Here is a 25,134-nt window from a genome sequence, read left to right as displayed (position 1 = left end):
GTTCAGCCAAATTTCCTTGTGGTTTCCAGCAGGACGTAGGTTCTAATACACATGTGTCTTTCCCTTCTGTGCAGGTGGTGAAACGTCTTCCTAAAACCCGATCGGGGAAGATCATGAGAAGGCTGCTGAGGAAAGTAGTCACAGAACAATCAAGCAACATGGGAGATGTCACAACACTTGATGATCCAGGTGTTGTCAAGGAGATATTGGATGCCTACCAGAAATACAAGGAGAAGAGTTCCGCGTAACAGGCAGCTCTGGAATCTCTCCCCTCTGGAAATGTGGAAGGTCTCAAATAACCAGGCAAATGACACAGTTCTCTCTTGGTGTTTTTTATAAAAACTCTTTTCCCTTCTAGGGGAACAAGATTTTCTGCTCCACAATGTATTTTGAGATGCACAGAGCTAGGAGCAGTCTGCAGTTTTGCACAGTCAGTGAGATCCCTTTCATTGCTTTTAGGGCTGTTGTAGAGCAGCCATTGGTGGTTTCCATTAGCTATGATGAAATTTAATACTAGCTGAAGCAAGATGCAGATGTTAATATTTCTCATTTTAATGTTACTGTACAGGGAAATGTTTTTATACAATACTTTTGCTGTTTTAAAAGAAGCCCTGGAATACACTTCAATTTTTCCTTCAGCTTGGATATCTGAGTTCAAGTAGCTGTATTTCACTGCAATTGTTGTGCCTTTTCAGCAATGTTGGGTGTTCTAGTAGATGTTTCACGTGTGTTATTAGGGAAATGAGAAGGACATGGCTAGTCTGATAATTCTTTCTTGTGTTTACCCAGTTGTTCTAATACCTCCTTTGGCTTTTCTCATAAGGATTTGTTCCTACCACTATATATCCTGGGACTTGCCAGACATGGTGAGCCTCTGTCCCATCATGTCCCACCTAGGCAACCCAGCACTAGCACTTCCAGCTGCAAAACTGAGCCACAAAGCCTACTGCTGGACTGTTCCTACAAGTCCTCAATGCATTGTCAGTTGCGTAGGAGGGGGTCTGGTCCCACATTTTTTTTTAATTCTGCCTTGAGAAACTGAGATCACCAATTGGGCTTTTAAAGTAACTGTCCTCTTCCTCATTGGTGATGACAACTGGATCAGTGTTGTCTGTTGTAGTTCACTTCTGCATATTAGGAGCGGTGGTCTACAACTGCTAGATCCTTGTTGCCAGTTGGTGATTTGTGTAGGTGCCTTTGTTACTAGAAGTCACTATGAAAGGGGACGATGTTTGCTTGCTGTCTGTCAGAGAAGCATTGGGAAACAAAATCCTGAAGTGCTCAAGAGAAGTTTGAAGCTGAGAGGGATGTGCTGGAGGGTTCATTGTGTCTTGCTGGGCTGTGTGATTCCTGACCAAGGAATGGTTATTTGGCCCACTCACAAATGGCCGGTAATCTTGTTTGCTTCAACAAAGACAGGCTCCAGTTTGAAGGTAGGTTGGTTCTCTTGTCAGAAGTTACGACTTAGTCCTTATTGTTTCAAGTTAGGCCCTGCCACTTCTGCCCCTTCTGCATGCTGTCGTGCTGATCTTCCAAAGAGTTAAGTGACAGGTGGGTACCCGCAAATTGCACAGTCCACAAAGAAGGAAGTGCCTCTTAGATGCCTTCTGGGAAGCAACAGTAGCATTCTAGACCAGTAACCTCAGAACAGCAGGGAGCAATAGCCTTAGTCTTTCATACGCTTTCAAAACTGCAACTAATATATTCAGTGTTTTACTTCTGGACTTGTTTTATCATTAAAACATTTTGATTGAAGCACTCCTTATATTTGGGCCATTCAGAAGAATTTGCTAGTAAGGTCATCTGTCCTCTGCTACGCCTCTGAAGGTCATGGAAAAGCCTGTAGGTGCTGAATGCCTTTGAGACTTCTGCCACTGCTAAATTTGGTTGAGGGTTTCAGAGTGGATGGAGGGGCCACAGAGCATGCCAGGAGGGCGTGGCAGGAGACTCCTCCCCTCTCCCTGGGTGCAAAAGCTGAAGGTATATGCCAGTGTAAAGTGCACAGTGCTGATCCTGGGAGTGTGTCCCACAAGGGCCGAGGCAGAGCTGCTCCATCTTAACCTGCCTAAGCCAAGTGACTGCTAGCCAGCATTCCAGTGCTGTGGCTGGGGTCTCTCCATCAAACTTTGCACTCCTGCCTCTGTCTTTCTCAGATGACAGTCTCCTCAGTTTCATGGAGCTGTGTGTTTTGGCCTGCCAAACCCCTGAGTAAATGGCACAATCGCAAATTTGTGCCCTAGTTTTACAGGAGTGACTTAGTGCTGAATTTAACTGGAGCAGCACTGTCTTTTCCAGTGGGATTGTGTACTGGAAAGACAATTTGTGCACCTAACTGGAGGCAGAAAAGGCAGGAGGGAAATGGCTAGGTGATCCTGTAGGACTGGGACAGGTGGTGAGTGAGTTTTTTGGTCAGCAGAGATTCTGGTACTGAATGGGGAAGCAGGCTACTCGTGGTACGATGTGCTCTCAAAGACAGGCATGTTGATTTAGATTCCAGAGTTCCTCCTGAGTACACTAGCTGCATTTGCTGTTTCTTTTTTAAAATTTATTTTAAATGTCTCTAGGGACTGGCTAATACAGTAGGGAATATTGGGCTTCATTAAAATTCCCATCCTTCTGACTGCAGTCCATTTTTGCTTAAGGTAAGTGGACACGCTGTGGACTTTGTGGGAAGTTAAAGATCAGAAGGTTTGATAGAGTTGACAGAATGTTAATATTTTGTGAGACAGCCACTACACATATCCTCTATTGCCATTGCAAAAGAAAAAACCCTCCTGCTTAAGTGATTTTCACATGGGAAGCAGCCAGGAATTACTGTTTTTTAATACTTTCAGAAAAAGTAGACTCCCTTGTTTAAACAAGCTGTCTCCATGCAGTCTGAAATGCAGCATGGAGGAAGAAAAATTACTTTTGAACAAGATTACACACTTTCCTTTTAGTCAAGAAAGCCTTTCCTATATTATGGATATAGAATTTCCTTGTCTTGTTGATCTGAAATTTCCATGCTAAGATGTGACCCAGTGGTCACAGACACATGGTTGAATTCATCTGAACTGTCTCACGAAGAGTAGCTATGTGAGGAGCAATGTGCTTTGGTGCATTGAGACGTTCGTCGTACGATTCCTCTGCTCAGGGAAAATGGGAGGCAGGCACGCTCCCTCACCTGCATCCCTGTTGTCTCAGCTTGCATGGGCTTAGGGACCATGGCTACCAGGGGGGTTACAGACTGGTCAGGTAGCTGCAGCAGCCCAGTAAATTCACAGCCTTGCCAGCTGTGGTGTGTATAGACTGTAGGTATAAACAAGCCTCATACTGTGAACTTCTGAAGCCTTACAAGCAGCTTTGCTAAAATCTTGTCACCAGCATGTGCAAGATTTAGAGTGCCACATGCCTGCCATCCAGTACCCCAATGACCGCTGTGTTTCTTCCCTGTGCATTTCCACAGCCGACCCATGGTCCTTGGGGTGTCCATCTGCTCAGAGGCCCCGTCAGGGTATTCAGAGAGAGCGGGTGGTTCTGTTTTGCTGCCCACATGGTGTTCTGCAGCGGACACAGCTTCTGCTGTGCAGCCTCAGCCCACATCTCTCCTGGTGAAACTGCACTTCTCCAAGTACACCAGCATCAACCCTTGGAGCCAGCACCCCGTGCTCAATTCACCGAATAGCACCCTGAGGCTGGTAGTAAGAGAGCTAGACAGAGCTTGGAACTGGTACTTCTTACAAAAAGAAGAATACTGTGCTTCACTGGGTAGGCTACTCATAGAAAGCTTTGCCAAACATGAAATTTTCCAGCCAGAGAACTCCCACTATCTTCTTTTTCCCCATGATTTCTGCTTACTACAGCAGTTGCATCTTCAGTGCAAGCCTGAGTCAAGATTTGCATTTTCATTATTCCCTGGACGTCATGAATATCAGCGCTGGTGCATGGCAGCAGTGCCTTCTGCTTCACATGCAGCAGTCTCACCCTCCCCCAGGCTTGTGGTTCAGGGAGGTGTTCAGCCTGCAGAACTGGCGCTGATGTCCTCAGTTCCTCAAATGCTAGCAAGGAGGGAGCCTGCGAAAGACCCTGGGCCTGCAGTCTTAAGAGCTGATCTTCACTGATCAGTGAAGGAGGTAATGATATATGGAATACTTTACAGTGGGATCGTGGGACAAACTTGGGGGTAATTGCTTCATTTAGAAAAGCAGAACTGTTGAATTCTTCTAAACCTTTGCGTGTCCATGTGGGTTATTTACCAGATTGCCTTTGTAGCTTCATTAAAAGAGATCGGGAGTCAATTTTACCTGTTGCAGTTTGTTGCAAAGGGCAAATGTGCTTGCTTTCTTTCCCCACTTGGTTTTGCCATTGAGACCTGGTCATAGTGCCTTTACCCCACTGGAGATGCAGACCATGATTTTCTTAATTTTAGAAAGGGAAAGTCTGTCTTTCTAGAGATGAAGTGTGTGTTGTACAGTCTAATGTGTTAAGCCTTGAACTTGATTTTGTTTTCTTGCAATTGTGCTTTAAACACATTTATTGTCCTTGAACAAAACCAGTTTCTTCAATGATCTCTGTAGTCATATTTTCATTAAAGGAAATACCTTCCTCTGTGTGATGGGTTGGCTTTGCATCATAGGTGTCCGGCCCTCCACACCCTAATGGGTCTGGGACTTCTTCAGTCCTTTGGACTTGTTTCTGCCTGTCCTTGTTATTTTAGTCTGTCAGCACAGACCAAAGAAAGGCAAAGGACTTTGAGATCAGGATGAGTTATCTTGTGGTCCACACTGCTGTTTTGCTTTGCTACTTTTCTCGAAAGAGTAGGTCACAGGAAATGAGTTACTGCCAGAAAACTGCCACAGCAAAACAACTCAAAAAGTTGAAGAACTAGAATTTGCGTGTCAGTAAGCTGCATGTCTTGTGTAAATGCTGAGATCCCACTGCCCTACACTCATTTTCCTGGGTGATGCAAACAGAGAACAATAAGTGGGAACAATTAATTACCATTAATTGGTATGGACGGTTCAGTTACTAACCTCCTGGTCTTGTGCACAGCATCCACAAGTAGAAAAGGAGTGAAAACAGGATGTGTATGGGGAACATGAAGAGACCCCATGGTGTAGAAAGTGAGTGTGTATCTGTCTCAGAGTCGAGCAGATGAGAAAAAATTTGTTTCTAGGTGTCGTGTATCGCTTGGAAGTGCCAGGAACATATCCTCTGCAGGCCACCTTGTCCATTAAGAAGTGAGGAAGATGGTGTTTCACCCTGTGCGCACCACATGGATAACACTGTCGTTGTAATGCAGGGACAGACACTGAACATCCTCATTAGCCACTTCTCCTGTTACCTCCAGCAGCTGCTTCTGGTAAGCTTCCAATGCTGCTCTTAGCTCTTGCAACCCTCTGGCAAGTGTCTCCGACAAGTCACGGAAAGGGCTAGATAGAAAGCCAGGTGCCCATCTCCTCACTTTGTGTTTCGCTACGGCAGCTGCCCTGATTTATTTACTGGGAATTTATTGGTAAAATGGAGGCTGTTTTCCAGCCTAACACAATTATATTCAGGGGCTGTCTCTGGGGCCGGTTAAAACCATGGAAACTGGTTTCAGCAACAGGTTCCTGTTTTTAAACTAATCGGGGACAGATGATTCTTTTTCAGCTTGAAAACAGACAGTCTGGATGGGGAATTGTCTTCTGGCTGAGTCTAGAGGCGCAGCGTGTTTTCATGGCAGTGAGCCTAGCCCTGCTTTGTCCTGGATAGAAGGATTTGGGGATGTAACCACCTTTTGGGGTGGAAATAGTGATGGCTATGCAAAATTACCTGCCTATAAACACTGGTAATGAATGATCTGCTGCAGCAGCTTTTTCACTCTTGCTTGTGTTCCTGTGCAGCTGGTGTGTATCTCATTGGACTTCTTGCATCTGCAGTGACAAAGCTTACTTTGGCTTTTCGGTCTGTTGAGGCTGGGAGAGTGGAAACCCCGTGCTTTTTAGTGCTCATTGAAGACTCGATTACTTTGTTTTTCTACCTGTCGAACCTTGGGGATGCCATTTTACTCCTCTGTGCCTCAGCCCTCTGCACCCCGAGCACGACAGTGGCCTCACAGCAGAGCTCGGAGGAGAGGTTGTGAAATACTCTTCACAAGGTCCTGAGGCGAGATGGCTGTTCTGGAAAGCGAGTGCCTTCAGGGAACAGTGCTGCTAAGCTCTCTTGCAGCTGCCGGGCCTGTTGCCTGAATTCAACCCGAAGAAAAGCTGTGCGCTTCCCCCTTCCTGGCCGCAGCCCCTCTCTGTGGAAAACCCACACGTGTTGTTATGAGGCACGATGCCAAACAGCCTTTCCCGCTCCTTGGCAGCACGCAGCTGGGGCGGTTCCCCCTTCCAGGCCCAGTCTGTTGGGCTGCGCTTGCCGAACCGCCGTGTTTTGTCCCATCTTGGCGCTGACCCCCGGGCTCCTTCCCCTAACGCCGCTGCTCCTGAGCAAGGCAAAGCAGACAGAAATAAAAATTGAGCACATCGTGTTGCCCCAAAAGACCGAGACAGGATCGGGGGGGGGGGGCGCGGGGGTCACCCCTTGCATCTGGGGCTGAGTCACCCCATGGGCGCGCACGTCGTTGAGGGGGCCAGGCAGAGGCGAAGAGAGGCCCGGCAGCTCCGGGAGCCGGCGGGGGGATTTGCCTTCCCCGTCCCGGAGCCCCGCGGCGACCCTCTGCCTTCCCGCCCCGCCGGGGGCCGCTTTCCCGCCTCCTTCCCTCACGCTTCCCTGGCGCCATCTTGTGGGCCCCGGCGAGCCCAGGCCGCGCCCGGGGGAGGGACGGCTGCGGCACCACCGGCGCTACCCACGGGAGCCCCGGGCCGCCCGGGAGGCGGCGGTGGATCTCGCGGAGACCCAGGGTAGCCATCAGCACGGACTGCCCAGCGGCAGGGAAGGACCCCACAGCGGCCGCGGGACTGGAGCACCCTTCCCCTCCCGCCCGGAGGCGGGGCCGGCGCCCTGGGGGCGTGTGCGGAGGGCGGAGGCGCCGGTGCGCGGCGGCGGCAGCATGAATGAGGCGGAGGGTCTGCGGCAGCGCCGGCCGTTCCGCCCGCAGGTCATCACCGAGGACAGCCCGGCGCAGGAGGCCAAGGAGGGCAGGTAGGGCCCGGCGCGGTGCCCGTCGACGGGAAGGGCAGAGGGGCCCGCCGCGACCGTGGGAGCGGTTCAGGCCTAGCCTGAGGGGAGAGGAGGGCCGGGCTGCGGTGTGACGGGGGGGGATGCTGAGGGCCCGGGCCTGGCCGGTGGCTTGACCCGGGAGAGACGCCCGGCCTGGCCGGGGAGCCAAGGAGGAGGGTGCGTGGTGGGTGGGCTGGGGGGCTCGGCCCGGTCCGGCCCGGCCCGGCCCGGCCTGGCCTGGCCTGGCGTGGCGTGGCGTGCGGTTGTACGGCGGTGGTTGGGCCCGGCCTGAGGGAAATCTGCCTGGGAAGCGTGCTGGGAGGGGACATGCCCCACCGGCCTGGCCTGGCCCGGGTGAGCGAGGCCCTGGTCTGGGCCGGAGTGCCCTGACAGAGGTTGTCCTGGGTGGGAGGGGCTGGCAGACTGCCCCGGGGCTGAACAGGCGCCGCGGGCGTGGGGGGCCAGGCCTCAGCTCACCCCCTTGGTGGGTGTCGGCCTGGGGGTACCGCTGCCTCCCCGCACTCCGTCTCCGCAGCGGGTGCTTCTCACCCAGTGCTCCTGCTTCTGCTGGAGGTGGCTGACAGAGGCAGGGGGGAGTTTGGGTAGGGCCTGCACATCTGCTCCTGCCGAGCTGCAGGAACAGCTTTTAACTGAAAAAGTGGTTTAATTTCTGGCTGGGTTTTTTGTGGTTTTTTTTTTTCTTTTTTTCTCAATGGGTCTGTTTAAGTACTGTTTATCTTTTGCTAGTCAAGAAATAGCAGTTGTCCAATTGTGGCTTGCACAGATTTATTGTGGGTGGAATGAAGTCCTGTTTAACTCTGGTGAGTCTGCTTACATTTGGCAGTTTAGTTTAAAAAGTAGTCTGCAGTTGAAAGACTAGTCCATATGTGTCTGAGCTAGAATAAACTTATAAACAGTCGATTTGTTTGTGGCTAAGTTAAAGAAGATTCCGTTGCAATTTTCTGTGTAGGAATTTTATAAAAAAAAATTAGCTTCACTGAAACCAAAGGCAATGGCTGCAATAAGAAAGTGGTGATGTTTGCTTTGCCTTCTACTGAATGAAGCAGTTGATGACGGGTAATACTTTGGTTCACCATCTGTTACGTCTCTTCTGATTTGAGTACTTTGCAGGTTCTTATCTCTGCCCTTCAGGGTCATCAGAATGAAAGACTGTGTGTGGTGGCTTGAATGTGTAGACTCTGTTTTTGAAAGAGACCATCAGGATGTCTTAGCTTGAGAGACTGCTCTTCCTGGCATCAGCCTCTTGGTAACTGCTCAAATCAGTTGAATTTCTAGGGCTCCAGCTATGATCCAGAGTATCCACAGGTCCTATGCTTGTGAGACTGTCCTGCATGAAACCAGTGGAAGAAGTTCTAAAGGTTGTCCTTTTCCTGGCTGGGAGCTGTGACAGAAGCTGTTGATAACAGTTGCTAAGGCAGGCTGGACTTCTGGCTATGGTGACCCACAGTGTCATCTTGCCAGCCTACTGTCTGTCTTCAGTAACTGGTGCAAAGGCTTCTCTTTTTAGTTCTTAGTGACAACTGAATTGCTGTTTTTATAGCTGGAGTCCTGGTAAGTTGCATTATTGAGGTTTGTGGCTGGAGTCTGTGTACAGTTAATTATCAGAGATACAATTAGCTAAGGATTTCTGTTTTGCTTATCAGCGTTGGTGAACCATTACTTCAGTGATTCTTTCCAGTGACCAGTCAGTAATTTACAGTTGTCAGTGTTCTGTATTGGGTATGTTTTGTTTGTCTGCTTTTAAAAGGATTCTGAGCCGCTGACTTTTTTTTTTTAGTGAGTTTTTGGGTTTTCTCTAAATTCTTGTGGCTTCAGCAGTGTCTAAAATAGGTCTTGCAGTTTGCAGGCTTGAAATGTGAGTTTGCTTGTAACCTCATTCTTCCTGCTTTTTTCCTTTATTGGCAATTCCTTGCAAGTTTGAATGAGGATCAGAAATAAGACCTTTACTTACATCATGCCTACAGGAGCTTTAATTAGGCTGGCTTTGGCAGATAAGTTCCCATTCATCTTTATCTGCTTCTTTTTGTGTGAGCTGTTCTCAGCTGTCGCAAAGATGCTCAGATGTCTGCTGACAATACTTTTATAGTATTGAGCTTTCATCTTTTGAAGGATAGTGGAAGGACAAAGCTGATAGCTGAAGTCTTTGTGTAAACTTGGGGATCGCCTCATATCTCCCAGGCACTCTCGAATCCAGATCCAAGGGAAAACAGACTGGGAGGCTGTTGCTTCCTCGAGTCATCTACTGTTAGAGCAGGAAGTGCTGAATTCTTCTAATTAATTACAAGGGCACTCTGGCTCTTGTTAAGGGTGAAGAGGTCGGTGCAGATGAGAAAAGCTTATTTGAAGCAGTTTCCCAGCCTGGTCCAGCTCAGTCAGAGACAGGCTTAGTGCTATAACGCTGCTGAAATTCATGATGGGAATGCTGCGCTCTTAAGTACAAGAAATAGGTATATTGAAAAATAGATTTTGAGCAGGATTACTTGGGCATGCTGGTGGAAAGGTGGTGCTCAGGTGGTGAGTGCCTTGAGGGAGCTGGGGAAAGTTTGATGACCAACAGCCGCAGTGCTGCTTGGAGCAGGCTGAACTGTCGGTGGCTTTGGGCTAGCAGCGGCAGCAGCTCTTGTCATGGCAGGCTGTCAGCACACTTGTAACAGTCACCTCAGCACAGCCTAGTGATTTGCGCAGTGGCTTGTGATGGCTTATCGGGTTCTGTGCAGAGCTGGGAAAACTGGGGCAGGCCTCCATCCTAACCACCCATGTCTGCTGCCAGAAGAGAGGGGCTGGCAGCAGCTGTGCTGTCAGGAAAGAGCTGTGGTGGATTATGAGTATTCCAACATCTGTACATTGTGCATGCAAGCAGTGACCAAATCCAGTTCTAGTTCTCTCCTTGCTGTTCCACCTGATAATCCCAAAAGTCACCTTGATGCTGATATCAGTACTGCAAGTATGTGTCATTAGCTCCCCAGTTGAGACATTTGTGCTCTGGGCGCTAGTTTGTATTTCATACTGTCTGGATGACTGGCTAATGAAGGACAGAACAGTGGAAATGGTCCAAGGATTAATGCAGAACCATGAGGCACCATTTGCCTTTATTTAATTGATACTGCAAGGAGACTAGCTGGCTCTGGCAGTGGATGGTTCAGAGTAGCTAAAATGGTGGGAGCTGCTTTTCCAGTTCAAGGCTAGGATTTGTCGAGTGTGGCTCCGTGCTTTCCTTTGTAACTGCCTGATTGATGCCTCTAAACTTGTTGACTACAAAACCTGTTTTTCTCCTGTGGAAGAAGAGTTTTTACTTTTTTTGTAGTGTGTTTTGATGGGTAAACAGAAGATACTTGGTTCCTTCTCTGTGCTGGGGCTTGGATTTCAAACCAATGTTGGCTAAATTAAGCAAGCATTCATTTAACTTCCTCTAATGTTTGTTGCTGAACTTTTCATCCAAAATTTGTGCTGGGATGGGAACTGTTGCCAAAACTGAAGATCAAGTTGAAAGAACCCCCAACCAAACAACATCACTTCCCCTCAATTGTTGGTTGTTTTCTTCTTTTTTAGTCAGCTGTAACTTGTAGCATACATGAAACCTGTACATGAAAATACTCTGCCTCATATGGTGCCGGTATGCAGAGACTGGATAAATACCCCTTTCTCTTAACCTGATGAGTTCAAAATGGAACTTAAAGGTCATTCAGGATGGTGGTTGGGCAAAAGTATTTCTGGTTCCTTTTGGGAAGAAAATAGGCTGTTAAAGAATTTTTAAAGACTATTGCATCTTACAACAGCTTAGCATGCTAATGCTGTTTTTTGTCTGGTTTTGGCAGTACTTACAGCAGCAAAGTGTTCCGTGTTACCTTCCTGACTTTGGCTGCGTCTTTAACTGTGCCCCTGCTTGGAGTAACTGTTCTACTGGATTGTCCTATAGACCCTCAGCCTATAAGGTAAATTGTTGCATTGTTGTGAAATAAATGTTACTGAAGCGTAACCTTCTGGTATGTGTTCTGTTGGTTTGTTCTTTTTTTTTCCAGCAAACAAGAGTCAACTGTGCAAAGTGGTTCTAACTGAATTAAGAAATTGGGGAGTGATTGCAGTATTATCCATTGCCATGGCTTGCTTTGCATACTCAGTGTGTTTCTGAGCCATCTTGTGCAGTTGTGTGTCACTACTGATCATTGAAGGAGCTGAATTACTTTCTTTGATCGTTAATCTAGAAAATTATTTTCTGCTGTCCAAGTTGTCAGTGGAGCTTGTGATTACTTACGTGCATTCTTGCCTTCTGTGAGACAAGAACTGCATTTTCACTGAGGACCAAGCTGTACCTCCGCTATTACAATTCTGTCAAAGATAGACTGTTACCTGAGGATGGAAATTGAAATGAATAACCTGACTGGGTTGATTTGGTGCTTTGTACTAGCAGAACCATGTGGTGATGTTGTATTTAAGTGCAGATCTCATAAAGCAGTGCAGCTACGTGATTTCTGCCCTGTCTGAATTCATAAACATCTGAATCGAGGTCGGTATCAAATGTGTAGTGTAACAGTGAATCACGTACATGGGAAGATGTGACCTGTGTTGGGAGAAGTTGTCTGTGAAATGCTTTGGCTGCTAGCGTAGGGTGGAGTCGGGCTGTTTAGTGCTCCTGGCATTTTGAAATAATTGAAAATGTTCAGTCTGCTAAATATTTATGATCAACTTGGTAATTCCTTAGTGAAAAGGAACAACAACACTGTAAATATCCCTAGAGTTGAAAGAAACTGTTAGTGTTGTAGGGTAGTACTTACAAGTCTTGCCAGTAGGCTATTAGATCTAAGCTGCCTCATTGCAAATCATAATGAAATGCTTTCTGCTCTGGTTGAGTTGAACAAAACCCAATTTCCTGTACTACATTGCAACTGAACAATAATTCTGAAAGCCAATAGGATATGTCTATAATGCTTTTCTTATTATATAGTCCTGGCGTAATTCTGGTCCAGGGTAACAGTATTCTGCATGCTTCCATTTCTTACTTTAAGTCCATTTTACAAGACCAGGAGAACTATTCTTCCCTCTCAAATCCCTGGCTTATATTCTTAATTAGCTTCTTAGCTTCTCTGCCAGAAGTGGTTCCAGTCTGTGCAATAGATAGGATGATTCTGTATGATGTTTATGAAATGTTTTGAAAAAGCTCAAGGAGGTAGATGCTGTCTGATTCAATCCCTTCAGTGAAAGAAAACATAGAAATCTCATTTGCCAATAGCGATGTTATTCCTGTAAGCCACTGAAAATAATGAGGAGTAAGAGGGGGGAGAAAAAAGCAGAGTGATCTGTGAAACTCCACGTGAAATTCCTGCAACTCTGATTTATTTCAAGTTCTTTCTGTATGAGCCTGTCTTGGATAATATTGATCCCAGGGAGGATTTTTTGCTTGCAAACACAACTGTCCAAAGTTCCCAGTAAATTAGTTCCTTATCTGAAACCTGTTACCATCTGAAACTCTAATGCTTGGATGAAGGGATGGAAAATGAATTTGTGTTAGCATTGTGAAGACAACTCTGCTGTAAATCTTCTGTGGACAGGACCTAGTAATTCAGTTGGCTTTGCTACTGTGGTAATCTATGCAGAAAGGGAAGTTTGCTGTCTGTAGCCAGACAGATAAAATTTTTCTCTCCTTCTGAATTATTTGTGTTGTGAACCTGTTTTCCTTTATTGTCATGGCTTTTATAGTTTGCAATTTCAGTTGCCTTTTTGCCCCTAGTCACTGAAGCTCTAGAAATTGTAATGATTTTCCCCATATGAGCAGTAGAGCTGCAATGTAGTTGGTGACAAACAGGTCCTGCATCCTGTGAACTTCAGCGGTTTTGGAGTCAAACCTTGACTTTTTAAGATTTTACAGGTGGAAGACATTTGCGTATGGTCATATAAAGAGTTAAAAAAAAAAAAAGATTTAAAAATTCTTTCTAAACTTGGCCTAGGGAGCTTTAGCATACTCTTGTGAATGAACACCTAATGAGCTTGCCACCCTGAGCATGTGTGCAGCTTTTAGTAATAACTTGAACTTCTTAACTCATGGAGACTGAGGTGACTGATGTACGTGTTTCTAAGAACCTAACATATTCGAGTTTGTCAGTACAGTAAAGGCTGGCTTTGAAGCACAGTGCTTTGGAGCCTGATATTTAAGTTGAAGTTGTGTAGGCATCTTACTACTACACTTCTCCACATTACTGTAGTTGGTTGAAACTCCAGTTGGCTTGAACCTGGCTATTTATGTGAATAAGGGCTTGCAGGATTGAACCTTATTTTGTAATTTTGAGATTTCAGTTCAATACTCTTTAAGTTTATGTGCAACTTATTCCATTGAGTTGGTCTTTCTCTATGGGAATGCATTCAAGTCATGAACGAGAATGTATGTTTCAATATGGTACGAAAACATGTGTGTCCTAGTGCTCAAACTACTGTAACACTTTTTTCCCTAGTTATATGGGATATACATATGCTAGTTAGCAATTAAACATTACTTTTTCTCCATGATGGAAATGCTATACAGTGTCAGATCTCAGTGTATTGTAAAATTTCAGGCTTTTAAATTTTTAAACCTTTTTGCCTAGGAATTTGCGTATATCTAATTAATAAAAATATTCAGGTACAAACAACTCGTTCAGCTGAGTAAGAAAGCAGTTATGCTTTTGTGTTATGGCAGTGCAGAAATCCTTTGCCTTTGTGTAAGATAGATGAACTGGAAACGTGTTGTTGGACTTCAAGCTGTATAGATTTTGAGATGCATCTTAGAAACACATAACTGCAACTTTTCTTATCAGCAAAACCAGCAAATTCTCATCCTTGATAAACAAGTCAGTTTTTCAGCTTGTCAACTGTGTTTGCTTTTTTGAAATATGCTATATTTAGCATATAATAATATATAATAAGCTTAGATCAGGTTTGTGGGAGCTGGTGAACTAGGAAAAAAATAATCCAATATGTTGCTCAAGAGTGTTTGCAGATTTGTGCAGAGAATCATGGGGCCTGTGTTCTGTTTTTGCAGTTTGAAGGAACCTCCACTGCTGACAGGTGTGCTAGAGCCGAATATCAAGTTACGGAAAGCTGAGAGGTTATGGGAGAATCAGCTGGTCGGACCAGAGTCCATTGTCAATATTGGGGGTAAGCAGAATCACAGAATAGTAGGGGTTGGAAGGGACCTCTGTGGGTCATCTAGTCCAACGCCCCTGCCGAAGCAGGGTCACCTACAGTAGGCTGCACAGGATCTTGTCCAGGCGGGTCTTGAATATCTCCAGAGAAGGAGACTCCACAGCCTCCCTGGGCAGCCTGTTCCAGTGCTCCGTCACCCTCAGAGGGAAGAAGTTCTTCCTCATGTTCAGACGGAACTTCCTATGCTTCCATTTGTGCCCATTGCCCCTTGTCCTGTCACTGGGCACCACTGAAAAGAGCTTGGCCCCATCCTCCTGGCACTGGCAAAATAAGCTTTTAAAGAAGAGTCTTTAAATGTTGCTCCATTGATAAGTGTTTGTTCAGCAATTTAGCTCTTATATAACAGACTCTGGAAGTTATTTTGAATATGCAGGTTTTTTAAAAAATAATTGTGTTATGCAGCAAAACCTGGCTACTGTATACTGCTTTCCTCCTCTTTCCCCAGTATAAAATAAATCTTGTTGCCACATTCAAAATCCCTGTCTTCCAGGACTGAAAGCATCAGCAATATAGTCAGAGGCTGCTTATGTTTAGAGGAAGTGGTCCCGTTTTTCATTTGGCTAGCTCTTAACCGGGAATTAATATTTACAGGGTACTACCTACTGTTTTAATGCTCATTGCCTCTGAGGCAGCTGAGTTTTGTGGTGTTAATTTTTGCCTATATGTCAGAAAAAAAATCTCAAATTGTTAAATAGCATATTTACATTTTAGTGCTGTGGCATGCATTACAGGTGCCATCCTATACTTCTCTCTTATGGCATGTGTGTTCTCCCCAAATCACAAACCCATGCCACCTCTGGGCAGTTTCTTAATGAGGTGGCTAGAGTTGTAATAGCATGACATCCACTTAGGAGGAAACCAGCTTTGTGCAGGGGTTGTTCACTGTGCCTCCCGAAGGGGGGTAAGGCTAGAAATTACTCTTGCAAGGAGTCATTGACTGTTTTAATGTGAAAAGAAAAGGGCGTGGGAGTTGCAAGCAAGGCCCTTACTGAAACATCGTTCAGTACAAGAGATGCTCAGTAGCCATATGATTTATTTTCCTTCTGCTAGATCTTCTAATAAATTAGTAAAATATTTAAAAAAATTATTTTACCCAGCAAGAAACTTCTGTAAAATCCTTCCCCAGATTACGCTTTTTCTACCTCTCTCTGTTAACAATATGCTAAAGTAATTAGCTGAAGCCACTGATTCTTTACTGTCATCTAGTTCCAGCAATCTCATTTGAAACTTTTCAAGGGAACCTTCCTACAAGGGATAACTGACCTTGGTGAAATAATCAGCCTCACTGGGAATAAGTTTTGTATGAATAAATGTTGAAGTAATCTTATTCCCTTTTGAAAGTATAATTAGCAAACTCAAAAATTCAGTTAAATTGGAGATGGAAAAGCCCAAGCAATGGACTTTATTAATCCAACGCTCTTTCATTTAATTTGATTGTATGGAAAAGTTAGTGTGTTGTTTGTGTTCAGTGAATATCTCTTATGCTATCACATGGCATGGCATGAATACAATAATTGGGCAATGCTTTTGGTTTGAGCAGTTGTTCGGTTGTTGTGGTTTTTGTAATTCTCGAGAACGGGTACAATATGGGCATTGGCAGGTGTCCAGCAGCCTGTGTGGACTGTATCAGAATGAAAAGTTTTATCTCGTCGGTGTCTTGTTGAAGAGTGGTAAGATGGATGCAGTGCCTGGTCACATTTTATGATGACATTGAAATTTGGCCAGAGGGATCAATCCAATGATAGCCATTAAGTTGTTACATCCACTTTTAACCAAGGATTTGGACCACTTATGGGTGAAAAGCTTCATGTCCCATATTCATAACTCGTAAGGCTTAAATCCTTCCTCTTCTTTTTGAGTTGTAGGAAATCTAACCAAACACTCTTACCTGCCTTCATCTTTCCCATTCCCTCTTTATTCTTTTGCTATGACTGAAGAAGACTGTTACTTTACTACATCTTAAACACAAATTCTACTTCAAGTTAGTAAAAGGATCAAGTAGAAGGATGTTGGCCACTACTGTTTTGTGATCACACCAGTTGTTTTTGCAGATGTGGTGTTTACTGGGACAGCTGATGGGAAGATTGTCAAAATTGAAGATGGGGAAATAGAAACAATAGCCAGAATTGGCCATGGTCCTTGTGGTGAGTGACAGCTCCTGAACATTAGTGTACCTGAAAACATCTGGGTCAGGGCTTGGGTTGATTAAACTGATGTTCTGACTGGATTGCTCGTGCAAATGTGTATATTCTTCTGTAGAGATTTGTAGCAGAAATACTAATATATTTGTATGAATGAAGTATGAGTGGAAATATATATAAGTACTGCAAGGAACAGTAGAACAGAGGGCCAAAAGAATAGGAATGGGTGCTCTAGATAACAAAGGACACTGTTCTCAGCAGTAAAATTTAGGAGTGTGTGGTTTTTATGTGATGACTACAAGGCCTGTGCTCTCGAAAGGCTGCATTATGGATGACGTGTTGGTAGAAGATGCTGCATTTCATCAGCAGGAGGAAGGCAAGGTTGAAGTGCATCACAAATAACATTCCTTTTCCTGTTAGTCCATCTAGAAAAAGCACGTATCCTAAACAAGAAAAAAATGAGCAGCAACCTGGCCCAATATTTATGGAAGCTGAAGGCAGCAAGATTCTGAGGTGAAGGGCCACCCCATAAAAGCTGAGGACTCCTAAGCAAGTGTGAGTGAGTGAACTCTGAGATAATGTGTGAGTGGGAAAGATCACCTTATTTAGAGATTTTTGAAAATAAATATCACCTTCCCCATCTACAGAATTTTGCCTTGCATTTTGTTGTACAAATTTCTCTTCCTCTGTTTGCAAGTACGGTGGGGGGCTGTGGTGGCTGCCCCTACTTTAGCAGAGATCTTCTGCTGGTCATTAGATTTCTGTTTTCTCCCTACTAAACTACAGTTATGTGTTGTTGAATTCCACACGTCTTTGTGAACTGCTTATTTGCTTCATTTAATGAGATTTTGGGAACTGAGAAGAACTGGTAGTGGCTTGTTTATTAACAGAACTCTTTTTATGGGGAAGCTTAATGTCAGCCATCTCAGTACTGCCTGGGCAATCTGAGAGGCGTGGCTGGTGTTTGTGGGGCTGTGGGTAGTTTTGTTTGCGGTGACACTGTAGAAGCTTACACGAGGTTCTGCAGCCCCATGCTGGTTGCCAGTTAGACAGAAATTATGGGCAGGAGCTGTTGCTGTCTTTATATAGCCTGCATGGACATGTTTGTATTTTAGCTATGTAATTTTACTTGGATGTTCACATGATCCCGCTCTGAACTGATTTGGAAGCACTCTCTTGGCTGCCTACCAAGTAGGACAGCCTTGGTGCTAACAGCCAATGAAATCTGCTGCCAACTGATAGGAAGCTGGACTTCCAGCTGCTGCTTAGGCATGAATGTGGTTTGGGATGGATATGAAGAATCACCTCGCCACTGCTCATTTCAGTTGGACTTTTACAACTTGGGGGAGGTGGGAAGATTAGACTGTCCTATTTCTTTGGGGCCAGAGGTAGTGGGGACCCTAGACTTCTGTCTTGCCCTCCTTGAGTTGGGGAGGGAAGTGGAAAGGCTGTAGCTGACTACCTTCTCCAAAAGTTTCTCTTGCTGATCTTTCAAACTACAGATGTTCTGAAGTTCTTAGTTCCCCAGGACTCAATAGGCAAATTTTTCAGATTTGCAGTATTCCCTTTCCTCCTCATTTATAAGTCTTCAGTGTCGGTCTGAGAAACCGGCTGTTTCATGACAGCGTTGGACCTTTCCAGAAAAACAAAGTTTCAAGATGTGCATGTATTTTTTTTTTTTTATTTTGAAAAGAAAAAGAAACCTGTAGTAAAACAGATTCTTTCTGAGAAGAAGCATTTAATTAAATCCCATTTTCTGACATTCAGCCCTACTTGGGGCAGCTGTTATCTAGCTACCAGCCTGGCAAATCATATGATTATCTCTAGACTGGTGAAAACATGGGGATATCCATTTCACTCACACCTAGGAAAGTAAGAATGATTTCTTTAATGAATGTGTGTGGTGCTGGCCGCAGAGTTTTGTTAAGCTACATTTTGACCTACGTAGGTAGCCTGAATGCCTTGTATTTATTTCTATTTGGAAAACCATTTTAAAATTGTTTCCTAAGGAACCCGTGAAGATGAGCCAACGTGTGGAAGACCACTTGGCATTAGAGTGGGACCAAATAACACCCTTTTTGTGGCAGATGCTTATTATGGACTCTATGAAGTTAATCCTGGTACAGGTATGACTTTTCTGCTCAGAAGTTCTCTTCCGCTGACAAATCTGGACTTCATTTGCAGTTTTGCCAGACACTGCAGGCAAAACAATGCCTGCTTTCTTTGTAGAGCGGTTTGGAGCTGTCTGGATGAAATATGCTATGCAAGAACTTGATAGTTATTTTCTTGTAGCAGTCGCTTCCTCTCTATGTCTGTCTGGATCAGAGTTACCAGTGGTTTATCTTCGGGTGACATATACTTTTGGTTGTCAAAATTGGTACCTCAGGATCCGTGAATAAATTTCTGTGTAGCTGTTTCAGTTTTCATAAAGAGAAAAAAAAAATATTGCTGTTACGTACACTTTTTGTCATGTTTGCTGTACTTTTGTTTCTGCCTTGATCTCACTGTGTGGTAATGAAGAGCGCTTAACTTCCATGTAACCCCAATCTGTAGAAAGTGAAGAAAGATGTATTTTGGTGTGGCTGAAGATCAAGTGGATTGTTCCTGCTGAGAAAGGCACTGCTGCATCATGCCCTTCGTTGTATGTCCCTGAGCCAGATCTCAGTTTTAGGAGCTGTGCTGTCAGAGAACAGCAGTTGCTTTCCTGTAGGGTTGATTTTCTGACAGTTCATATCTCCAGATTGGCTTCAGGTGGGGAGAGGGAGGCTAGCTAAATGCTAAGAGAGATGTGGGAGGGTATGATCAAGGTCTCCCCTTTTGATGGCAGACAGCTGCCGTATTAGCTCAGTCATGATGAAACCAAGCAAACAAACCAACCCAAACCCCATGCCCAAAGATGACTTCAATAGATTTTGGTTAATTATTAGAGATTTGACGTTAATAATTTGCCTAGTAATATGTAGCAGAGCTGATGGTGTCAGAGCAGTTTAGTGAACCTGCTGTTGTTTCAATATGTAGAAAGTACTACCCTTTGTTCCTGCAGATCTATGGGGAAAGAGGGAGTAGTGATTGGCTTGCCTGCATCCTTCTACAGGGTTGGGACCTGAGTTTGCACTTGGTTTCATATAAGCTTCAGAAACGTGAAAAGTCTGGCGCTTATCGATAGGGAACATCATCTGCTGTTTTTCTGAAGAATATTTTCTTCTGGTCATTGATGTTTGGTGTTGAGTTCCATTACAAGCCAAAACCATATTACTGAAGAGGTAGGAATAGAAAAAATGTGAAGTGCCTGTGAATTTCATGTTAGTATTGAACTCCTTTTCAAGGCAGAATATACAAAAGCTTGTCTTGCATGTTTTTTTTTTTTTCTTCTTTTTGTAACCAGGTGAAACAAAAATGCTTGTGTCAACCAAAACACTAGTTGAAGGTCAGAGGTTGTCGTTTGTGAATGATCTTACAGTGACCCGGGATGGGAGGAAAATCTACTTCACCGACTCCAGTAGCAAATGGCAAAGACGGGACTACTTATTCTTGATTATGGAAGGCACAGATGATGGGCGGCAAGTATCTCTTCCCCAAGGCATTTAACATATTGTAAGCTCAGCTGTAGGAATGGACTTCATCACTTCACAGAATCACAGAATGTTAGGGGTTGGAAGGGACCTCTGTGGGTCATCTAGTCCAACCCCCCTGCCGAAGCAGGGTCACCTAGAGCAGGCTGAACAGGGCCATGTCCAGGCGGGTTTTGAATATCTCCAGAGAAGGAGAATCCACAACCTGCCTTGGCAGCCTGTTCCAATGCTCCGACACCCTCAGAGTGAAGAAGTTCTTCCTTGGTCTTCAAGTTTTTTCTCTTTATAAACCACCTGTGCAAACACTGCTCTGCCCAGGAGAAGGTCAGAGAATGTGTGGATGTTGCTAATGAGACCTGCAGTGAAATAAATGAGATTCCCCTTTTTCCTTCAAGAGGACTTGCATGGAACATCTGTTTTAGAAGGGAAGGTGTTAGCATTACGTTCAGCCTAAATCCTTCATGAATGCTGCCACTCTGAAGTCCCTTAGTATTTCTCCCGTGTTCATAAACTAATGCTTCCCAGCAATTCTGCCTTTTTACTTAGGTGAAGTAAATGTGAGAAAAGATAGAACACCTGGAGAATGAAGCCAAGATGAATAAATGTTTGTCTTCACTTAAAACCATATACAATGCTTTCTTTTTAGCCTGCTTGAATATGACACAGTAACAAAAGAAGTGAAAGTCTTAATGGTGGGGCTGAGGTTTCCCAATGGTGTCCAGCTCTCTCCTGCAGAAGACTTTGTCCTGGTGCAGGAGACAACCATGGCTAGAATCAGGAGGTGAGTACGACTTTGCTGAAATTATTACTACTCTCTGTTTAGAGATTGTTTAAATAAATTAGTTGAGTGACAAAATAAACCCTACACTCTATTCATGCCTAGTTATCAATGGCAAAGAAGGTGGCCTTTCTCAATACTTAAATTTTTTCTTTCACTGTAAACATCTGGACCGCATAATATTTCCATTGTATGCTCCTTAAGCATAGTAGAGTAAGCTGACTTTTTCTGGGGAGAGGAATTTCCCTGTACCAGAACAAGGGAAAAGAAAATTATTTAAGTGAATTCCTGCTGGGACTTTTATTTATTACTTAGACTGTTTGAGTTAAAATGTCCTAATCCTACTGTCTGTAACTTTCAGGTATTATGTGTCTGGGCTGATGAAAGGTGGAGCAGATATGTTTGTTGAGAACATGCCTGGTCTCCCAGATAATATCAGGTTAAGCAGCTCTGGAGGATATTGGGTAGCTATGCCAGTTGTCCGGCCCAATCCTGGATTTTCTTTGTTGGATTTCTTGTCTGAAAAACCGTGGATTAAAAGAATGATATTTAAGGTAAAAAAAAAAAAAAAATTAAAAAGAATTGTTAAAAAAATCACCTTAAGTGTAGGAATGGAAGTGATAAATGTTTGTTTGTTCTGTTTCTTCTTCCTCAAGGAAGATTTTTAAAAACTTTCATGCTGTGGTTAAAACTGTTGTGGTAGAACAGTCCTTATATATTCATAGGTAGTAAAACTAACATTTCCTCCTCTGAGTAGGAGGTACACATCTCTTAAGTTGCCTTCCATCTTGATCTCAGGAAAGAAAAAGAGACTATCTCTGCCATAGCCATGCAGCAACACAAGATCTACATTTGGCTATGTGAAGACTTCACCTTTGTACTTGAAGTGCCTAAACTACTTTTTACCAGGTGTCTGGAGAGCATTTGGGAAGTCTGACCTGTTCTAGTGACTGCCTTAGGCATCCTAGGAGACTGTGTGTACGTTATGTATGCTGCTAGGTGACACTTTGTTCTGACTCCATATGCCAGTTGTTATGTCACATCCCACTTTAGGATAAGGATGAACAAGAATAATGTACTTTGTAAGGGATATCTGATGCTAAAGAAACAGCATGGTGCTTTTTGAACAATGTGAAGACTTGAAAATACTTCCGTTCTCAAAAAAAAAACCACCCAAAAAACAACAAACCCAAACCCACAAACCAAAAGCAACAAGCAGTGTATGGGATGGAAGTGCCACTTCAGCTAAATGAACTCTGTGATGTCCCTATAAAACCTGTTGTCTCTCCTGGTGTGATGCCAGAGCCTTAACGAAATGATGCTGTGAGGAGCAGAGCATGATGTCTGCTGCTTGGCATCAGCTGCACCAGAACAAGCTGATGTCTCCTGCGTGGACATCCTTTCAGTCTAGTGGATTATGCTTCTGCTGGTCTTTTTTTTTTTTTTTTATAGTTGGCTTTTCAGATGTTAATGTGTTAAGCCTGTGTAATAGTGTTTATTCAGAATGTGCACTTATGTTCTTAGCTGCTTCTTCCAGGGAGTGTAGAATGTATTTGAGTGTATAAGTGTCTGAGATCTAATTGTGGAGGACAAAATATTTTATTGTTAATTTTGTTTTTCTCTTTTCTTTTTCTTTTAGTTGCTGAGTCAGGAAACCGTGACAAAGTTTGTGCCCAAATATAGCCTTGTTGTTGAACTTAGTGAGACAGGATCCTACAGAAGAAGCTTTCATGATCCCAGTGGAGTGACAGTGGCTTATGTTAGTGAGGCACATGAGCACAACGGATATCTTTACCTGGGCTCCTTCCGGTCTCCGTTTATTTGCAGACTTAATCTTCAGCATGTTTAAATGTCCATCCATGATAAAGTGTCACTGTCCTACAATACTCCAGAGTACAAAGGAAGCGTGTGCTTGAAGCAGAGTGTGACCAAGGACAAAAAGTGAAAGAATCTGTTAATGTGCAGTAGCACTGTTCTGTTGCCCTAGGAAAATGTACAGCTTGCTGTACCTGTCCTCTTCCTTGATTTCACTGCTCTTGCTTTGGAGTTGGTATGGGTAATTATTAACATCTGAGGAGCGTGGTGGGGCATCTTCATATGGTTATGTGCTTCTTAAAGAAAATCCCTCCCCAGCCCTGTTTGGAGTCGTGTTAAACAGGCATCGTCTGTCACCTTTAATGCAACTGTATGTCTTCTCATGCTGGAAGGATATGTGATGTATGGAATTTAACTGTATATGATTTGGATTGAAGAGGATGTCTTGCATGTGTTGATTTCTGTTTTAGAACCTCCTGTTTAGGAGTGATTACAGTGCATGTTCTGATGTCATACCATGGTGCTGTGGTAGAGGCAGCAGCATCCAGAACATGACTAGAAATCTAGCTATGCCATTTGGGTTTCTTCAATTCCAGCCCGTGTAATCAATGTCAGACAGTACAATTAACTGTTAATTAACGTGCAGAACAAATTTGATCATTATCTGTAGACTCCTGTGTTTCTTTATAGTATTGTAGTCAGATGATGAATGAAAGTTGCATTTTCTATGTTATTAAAGACTAGTTCCAGTGGGTTTATAAAGGGTCACTTGTAGTATTTCTTCCGTGTTTGCCAGGTCCTGTAGGTCTCCTGTTCATGTTGTAGGTGGCCATTCCTGAGAGAAGTGGGAGGGAAGAGGAATCCTCTTCAGCATGCTTTTTATGGAGAACTGGTAAAGATTTCGGCAAGGTTGGCATCTGAGGATGGATGTGGACTGAAAGGGCCCGTGTAAAATCTAGTAATCTAGCTTTGGTGGGAAATCTTGAAATGCGGTAGTAGCTCATGGATGCTTTCTGGCATCTCCAGAGGAAATAGAGAAAGTAAACCATAACAGATACTCTGCCTGGTAAATCCAGAGAATGCTTTTCTGTAAACCACTACGAAGGAAAGGCTGTGTTGTTACGTTCTGAATACAAGGTTTTGCATCTTGAAGAACTAAAGAGGTTACTTCAGCAGCTGTGTGATTTAGTGGATTGATTCATGCTTTGAGATTGAAGATTCTCCTGCTTTCTCTTTTTCTGCCACTGGGTGATAGTCAAACATAAACTTACGCTATTGCTCAATTTCCTCACCTTTGAAAAGGAAACAATATTTGCTTGATAGGTAATGAAAAGCACCAGAGAAGGGGAAGATGATGTTAAAAATGTTGTCTGCTTTGATTGCCCTTCTACGCTTGTCTTTATTAGTGGAGGGATATGCAGATGAAAGTGATTATTTTCTGTCAGTGCTTCTGTCACCTTGTTCTGTGTTACTACCAGGCCGCAGCAGTCCTGTGGCAAGTAGCTCTTGGTTGCTGGGTCAGGCTGGCTTGTTCCTGTGCAGGCCAGGGGCCCCAAGCCCTTTTGCTTGGCGTGGTGGTTACTGGAGGCAAAAGAAGCCTAGCAGGTGAGTTGCTGAAGGATCTGACCTTTGGTCCAGCTGAGTCCTATCTTAATTTGTGGACAGTGATGGAGTGACACTATGATAAAATTGAAAGGCTGGAGAGGCATGACCTGCTGGGGGGAGGGGGTTGGGGAGGGACAGACTTGTTGCTGCAGGAACCCTGAAGAAGGGCTGAGCACCGGACATGCAATGTCTCTTTCTCAGAAAACCCAGCACAGGATAGGCTGTTTAGACAACAGTTGGTTAGCATTGCTCTGTCAGCCTTCGCAGCTATTTGTCCCATTCTGGTGGGATATGAAAGTTGAAGTTGATAGGATCTTAAATTGAGGTTGCAAAGCAAGTCTGTTGTGGGGTTTGTTTCATACTGGTGCTTTGGTAGCCCTGGGGCAAGCACAGCTTTGCCTGTTGTTACATAGTTACTTCTAGTGATTAATTTGCCAAGGTATCCAACTGAGTAACTTGTGCTGTCTTTTGTAATGTAGTAGACCTCATCTGTTTTGGCATGCCAAGTGTGATGGCTTTTGTGTGACTAATTCTCTTTTAAGATGTGGTCCCTGAAGTTATGAAGTGTGAAAGAAAATAAGTTGTAGTGCTGCTGATGCTCAAGGGGTATAAGACTCACGAAGAGTTGTCTCTTGAGAGTTTTTCGGTCTGATCCTTCTACTCTTCCACCCCATCACTCCTTCCTGGCTACTGTTGGACACTAACAGTACACTGATGATCCTGTGATCCCACCAAAAAGTTCTTGAGTCTGTTTTAGTTCTCTCTGAGCTCTGTAGCAAGTACAGCACACACAGAGGTCATGTGAATAACTTGCCCTTCTTGGGAAGGGGAGAAGAGAATGCCAAATATGAGAGGTATCTAGTAGAGTGTGGCTTTGTCTGGTGTGACTTTTCGGTGGTCTAGT

At 44.2% G+C, this 25,134-nt stretch overlaps 2 protein-coding genes across 2 annotated transcripts in view; both read left to right on the top strand.

Annotated features, from left to right (window-relative positions):
* ACSS1 (acyl-CoA synthetase short chain family member 1) overlaps positions 1-4,553 on the top strand; it is a 39,037-nt gene extending 34,484 nt beyond the window's left edge. Inside the window, exon 14 of the mRNA XM_075413231.1 lies at positions 75-4,553. Within this exon, the coding sequence (XP_075269346.1) occupies positions 75-248 (174 nt within the window). The 3' untranslated portion in view covers positions 249-4,553. The remainder of the gene's footprint in view (positions 1-74) is intronic.
* A 2,229-nt stretch (positions 4,554-6,782) lies between these two features.
* On the top strand, positions 6,783-23,387 carry APMAP (adipocyte plasma membrane associated protein). Its single transcript, XM_075413230.1, has 9 exons — positions 6,783-7,107; positions 10,962-11,078; positions 14,156-14,271; positions 16,371-16,463; positions 18,470-18,586; positions 19,846-20,020; positions 20,679-20,813; positions 21,172-21,364; positions 22,450-23,387. The coding sequence occupies exons 1-9, from the start codon at positions 7,016-7,018 to the stop codon at positions 22,657-22,659; spliced, it is 1,248 nt and encodes a 415-aa protein (XP_075269345.1). The 5' UTR covers positions 6,783-7,015; the 3' UTR covers positions 22,660-23,387.
* The last annotated feature ends 1,747 nt before the right edge of the window (positions 23,388-25,134 follow it).

This window comes from Opisthocomus hoazin, chromosome 2, assembly GCF_030867145.1.
Source record: "Opisthocomus hoazin isolate bOpiHoa1 chromosome 2, bOpiHoa1.hap1, whole genome shotgun sequence".
In the NCBI taxonomy this organism is placed as follows: Eukaryota; Metazoa; Chordata; class Aves; order Opisthocomiformes; family Opisthocomidae; genus Opisthocomus; species Opisthocomus hoazin.
Note: the sequence above shows the minus strand (reverse complement) of the source record. Positions and strands in the feature narration are given on the sequence as shown.

Coding starts and splice junctions, on each gene's coding strand:
- APMAP (XM_075413230.1), top strand. CDS start 7,016: ATGAATGAGGCGGAGGGTCTGCGGCAGCGCCGGCCGTTCCGCCCGCAG. Junction 14,272..16,370: donor GTCCATTGTCAATATTGGGG/GTAAGCAGAATC, acceptor TTGTTTTTGCAG/ATGTGGTGTTTACTGGGACA. Junction 16,464..18,469: donor AATTGGCCATGGTCCTTGTG/GTGAGTGACAGC, acceptor TTGTTTCCTAAG/GAACCCGTGAAGATGAGCCA.